Consider the following 5,000-nt stretch of genomic DNA (forward strand, 5'->3'; position numbering starts at 1 on the left):
AGCTATATTCAAACTTTACAGTAAAGTGTAAACAAAGTACAGAGCAGATGTACCTGTGAGGTGTAAGTGCCATTGTGCAGCTCCAGGTAAAGTTCACCCACCCAGCGGCACAGGTTGTGCTGCTCAGTCTCAAGCCGCTCAAAGAAGGCACTCGGAGACATGTGCTCCATCCTGTCACCACAAAACATCTGTCATCACTACAGTTATCAAATGTAGATACATAGTTACATACATACAGTTGAATTAATCAATATTAATGACACAAAATAATGAGCATTATGACCATCATACTTTCTAGTCTTGATAAGTTACACCTAAGCACAAACTGTCCCAACAACCCATCACCCACCTTGGACAGCCGTCTACATCCCTCAGGCGGCGGCTGCGCTCCAGCATATTCCTGGTGGGGCCACCACCTCCATCCCCATGCCCATAGAGAAAAGCTGAAGTGCTGACACGACCCTTGTCCTGCAGGTTGTTTATTGTGCGAACAGCTTCCTTCACCCTATCATACAGATGGTAGAGGTGCAAAGGAATTGTGACTGGTTATTGTTATAACAAAATCCCTAAAAGATGATGATCAAGACTTGTTAAGGAAAGCCAGACCACCAGTACAGTGGCATTAACGGAACCCAAACTGGTGATCAGATAGAAAATTTTGAAGTGATAAACATTTAAGAGATCTCCCTGTTGAGAATATATTTTCAAAAACTTTGCAGAGGCAAACAAATCACAACAATAGGACAGCAGTTTAGGGTATTAGAGCAGTCATCCTTTTTTTGGGAACAAGCTGAAGGTAGGCAAACTTCCAGTAAGAAGGATGTTGACAAACAGAGTTGGAAGAGTTTGAGTGAGCAAGGTGGAAGAAGGGAGACACAACTTTTGGAGAACAATAGGAGGGACTCCATCAGGTCCATAAGCCTTCTGAGGATTAAGATCAGTAAGGGTATGGAAAACATCACTATAAAGGATCTTAGTAGGTAACATGAAGTGGTCAGAGAGTAGAAGAGAGGGAAGAACAAGCACTGAATCCAAAGTAATGCTTTCAGCAATAAGCTAATAGGCAATACCTGTTTAGAATTTTATGAAGAGGAAAACCCAGAAAATTAGGATGCAATACATTATGCTTTTTCTTTCTATTCTGATCAACATTAAAGGATATTTACAAAATATCAATGTAAAGGAAAATGTTATCAATATTACTGGATTACCTTATTACAATTCTATTAAGGAAAAAAATGGAGCTAAAACTTTTACTTCTTCTTTTAAGGTCATAAATAGAGATGTAAGTGTATCACCATAGACTTCAATCTTACAACTGTACCTTACTCTCAGCTCATATGAGTCACCAGGAGGAAAGTGTGCAAGAATAGTGGACCCGTCCAGACCTTCCCATATGAAGTTATGGTGAGGAAATTTGTTGAACAAACTCCAAGACATCTTCTGAGTTAAGAAGCGAGTGATGCCAAAATTCTGAAAATATTGTGCTTTTTGAGTACTTCTGTTGTCCTTTTCTCTGATAACAAATATGATAATTCTATATACTACACACCTTACAAATCTGTGGGAATTGAGCTGAGTAACCAAAGGTGTCTGGCAGCCAAAACTCTTTACATAGAGCACCAAATTCCCTCTTGAAGAACAGCTGTCCATACAGGAACTGCCGCATGAAGGACTCACCACTGTGGGTTTAAACATTCATATTTTCTTCATCTATAGTCAAGCAACTAACTTTCTGATCTTAAAAAAAATCATCAATGAACAACTGTTCATCCTGAGGACAAGCAAATAAATTTTTCATCACATATACCATTTACACTATAAAATTACCAATTTTCCTATACTATGAAAATTAAAAGAGTGGCACCAGTGCCATGCCATTCTTCACTATGCACACCACAGACATCAACAGTGCCTGTGAAGAATAGTGCAAAACACACACCTGGGAATGAGCCCATCCATCTCCACCCAAGTTCCACCAACAGGAATGAAGCGCTTGGCCTTTACCAGGAGGCTGATCTTGTCATATAGTTTTGGATAGTGTAACTTAACCCATGAAAACTGCTGAGCCTGGAAAGCATGGGAAGAGCATGAATCAGTGAGTAATAACTGTCTTACATTACAATAGTACATTTCTGTAACAAAGCTCTTGAATTTGCATTACATATTAATCATCTGAAACAACAAAGGAAATCATACAATAGTTTGTTTCAAATGACAAAATTGGCTTTTACACTATCTTAACATAGCATCCATGAGGATGCAAAAGGCAATCTTATTCACAGAATTGCATAGAAATGCAAGGCATTTCAGCATTTCTAAGATTTAATTAATTTCTTCAGGTATTACCAATAAAGGCAACCTGCCAGAAAGCTTAGCTGGTAGCATGTAAATTCTTATATCACAATGTCAACACTCCATGTTCATGCTTCATTTTTATGCAGAATAATATATTTTTTGTTTTTAATTACAAAAGTATTGAAGATGATAATCAAAATTTGAAAAAAGTTGTATTTAGATGAAAAATCAAACAATGACTAAATATACCAAACTTACAATAATAGGTGTATTATATGATTAGCATATCTCTTAATCCTACAATAAGAACCTGTGAGCAGGCAAATTTCATCTCCGGGTACTCCTCCAGCAGCAGCACAGTTGAGGACCAGGAGCGGGCACACTTTCTCTTGGTCTCTGAGTACGGCCACAACCAGGCCGAATCAATGTGGCAGTTGCCAATCATGGCCACTGTATGAGCCAGGTCTCCATTCCTCTTGCCAAAGAAAGTGTCAGCAATTTGGCTGGCCTGACTGGTAAAAGAAAGGCTCTACTTCAAACATTTCATTAAAATAATACTTGTATTGTACATAAAAATTCAAAGTAACAGATGAATTTTTGAGGAACCTATCTCACAAGTACAATGAGGGCAGCCTACAGCACTGACATGGGCACTGTACCTGTAATTGCCACTGATGATGGTATTTATCATATGATTTGCAGCATATAATGCTTGGTGAGCCCGGAGATCATTACTGCCCAGGGAAACCGTCATGTCATGCAGCACGTCAATGTCAGTCAGCAGCTTGTACACCAACTTGTCACGAGTGCTCACTTCCACTGCCTCAAGCTGAAAGACACTATCCTCGTCTGGTGGACCTGCAAACATTTCCTTTAAGATTAAAAAGTCAATGACAGTTACATGCATTTTACAACAAAACCACTTCTTTTGAATGAAGAATAGCTGTATCTGGTACTCTTGTTAATCATATAACAATACAATATACAATATACTTTTATGTACTTGGGGCTTTGTGGTTAGCATGTTAAGGGTTTCAAGGCTTATTTGTTCCACTATTACAGAATTAATTAGTAAAAGAAGACCATAAAGTACTCACTGATCATACCATCTGCGCCAGCACCAAACATACCGCAACAAGCCATCTCAATATAAAATATCTGAGTCTCCTGAGAGCCTGACCAGCATAAGCTGAGCATGTAATCAGTGCGGCTTTGGTCTGGCTCCAGAGGACCAGTTCTCTTGGCTCCTTTGAGTGGGCTAAGATGCACTCCACCAGGTGAGAAACCCTGCCAATAACTTGTTTTGCTCAGTAAAATACATAATGGTGTTGCAAATAAAGAACTTGAAAATGTCATGAATATAGTAACATGAAAATGAATCACTCATCATTCTGATAATACAAGGATAAAGTAATGAAAATTGACAATTCTCACCTGCAGTGGCTCTCCTTTGGCACTCCACAGCATGGCCTCACCCTGACTCACCCAATGCAGCCACACCTCCTGCTGAATCCAATCCTCTGGAATGTTCACCTCCACCTACAAAAATATATTGTAAAACATCAATAACATTCATGAAAGAAGCCAGACATTACAACAATAGAGAGCTTCATTTCACGAGACTCTTTGGACAGATGTTGAATAAATACATAAAGGAAAAAAATAGTTACCTTGAACCAGTGTGTGCTCCAAAGTGGACCAAAGGCCATGCCTGTCTTTATCGGCTTGAAGTCCTGTATGGTAATACTCTTGAAGGTCCAATTTTCCCATGTCTTCTCACCCAGTGGCAATTCCCAGTGATACAGCCCTGCAAAGATGTTATTTATAAAATGTCACACATGGCATTTATCTTTTTTCATTGCAAACTAAAACCATTAGAACTGCAATTCCACTATTCACCTCAACTTAAGAACTTCTATTGTCTGTCAGTCTTAGGTGATATTTTTTTCTTAGTTAAATTCTCAAAAATAGTCTTACAAAGCCAAGCTAAGATCAACTTACTGTCAACTTCTTTTGCCTTGGGGTACAGCTTCCCACGTAGGTTGACATCTTTGAAAGAGTTGTCAGAAATATATTTCTCAACACGCTCCTGCGTGGTACGCCAGTGTTTGTGCTGGCTAGCTGTCACATCTCTCTCCATGATAATCTGAAATTTTACATAACGTTACAAGGACACAAGAGTTTTAATCAATAATAATTATACTTTGTTCTTGCTGCCTCCTCGCAGACCTTTACCTAACGATCCCGCATGTTTCTACTCATTCCCGACACTCCACATCCATGCCCTCTTATTATTTGAAGTGGTGTTACAGACGTGATAACAGGTATACAATATATTGTCGGCAGACGGTTAGCAACGAGCGTCACCAGAGCAGACAATGGGGGCGAGCGTTGCTAGGTGGGCATGCAGCGGTCAACAGAAAGGTTGCTGCTTTAATTAATTAAACATTTAACATATACACACACACGACTCAAGATAAAGCTATCTACATCCTTATGAACTATACCTTTCTTAAAAGCAAGGCAAAGTAATCACTGCAGTTAAATGGTCAAGCGATCAAGTTCAATGCCACGTTGTATTGTTGTTGTTTGCCAGCTGACTGTGCTGTGACTGTCCGGTCTGTCCCACCCAAGGAATATACAGAGAGGAAGTTGTGGTGTGGTTTAAAGTTTGGAGGACAGCGACGGTGCTGCCATCTGTT

General features: G+C 39.4%; 1 protein-coding gene across 5 annotated transcripts in view; it reads right to left on the reverse strand.

The window, feature by feature from the left end:
* Positions 1-5,000, reverse strand: part of LOC123507908 (alpha-mannosidase 2C1-like) — a 24,431-nt gene that overhangs the window by 19,144 nt on the left and 287 nt on the right. For 2 of the 5 annotated variants that reach the window (XM_045261223.1, XM_045261222.1), the window contains exons 2-12: positions 4,300-4,444; positions 3,969-4,105; positions 3,733-3,837; positions 3,396-3,585; positions 2,958-3,156; positions 2,609-2,810; positions 1,943-2,070; positions 1,553-1,682; positions 1,325-1,473; positions 350-505; positions 54-171 (exon numbers count right to left, since the gene is read on the reverse strand). In XM_045261223.1, the coding sequence (XP_045117158.1) occupies positions 54-171; positions 350-505; positions 1,325-1,473; positions 1,553-1,682; positions 1,943-2,070; positions 2,609-2,810; positions 2,958-3,156; positions 3,396-3,585; positions 3,733-3,837; positions 3,969-4,105; positions 4,300-4,444 (1,659 nt within the window). Of the gene's footprint in view, positions 1-53; positions 172-349; positions 506-1,324; positions 1,474-1,552; positions 1,683-1,942; positions 2,071-2,608; positions 2,811-2,957; positions 3,157-3,395; positions 3,596-3,732; positions 3,838-3,968; positions 4,106-4,299; positions 4,445-4,533; positions 4,732-4,805; positions 4,965-5,000 lie in introns of those variants that run through there. The other 3 variants (XM_045261224.1, XM_045261226.1, XM_045261227.1) reach the window with 3 other exon arrangements.

The sequence above is a fragment of the Portunus trituberculatus genome, chromosome 23, assembly GCF_017591435.1.
Source record: "Portunus trituberculatus isolate SZX2019 chromosome 23, ASM1759143v1, whole genome shotgun sequence".
Classification (NCBI taxonomy): Eukaryota; Metazoa; Arthropoda; class Malacostraca; order Decapoda; family Portunidae; genus Portunus; species Portunus trituberculatus.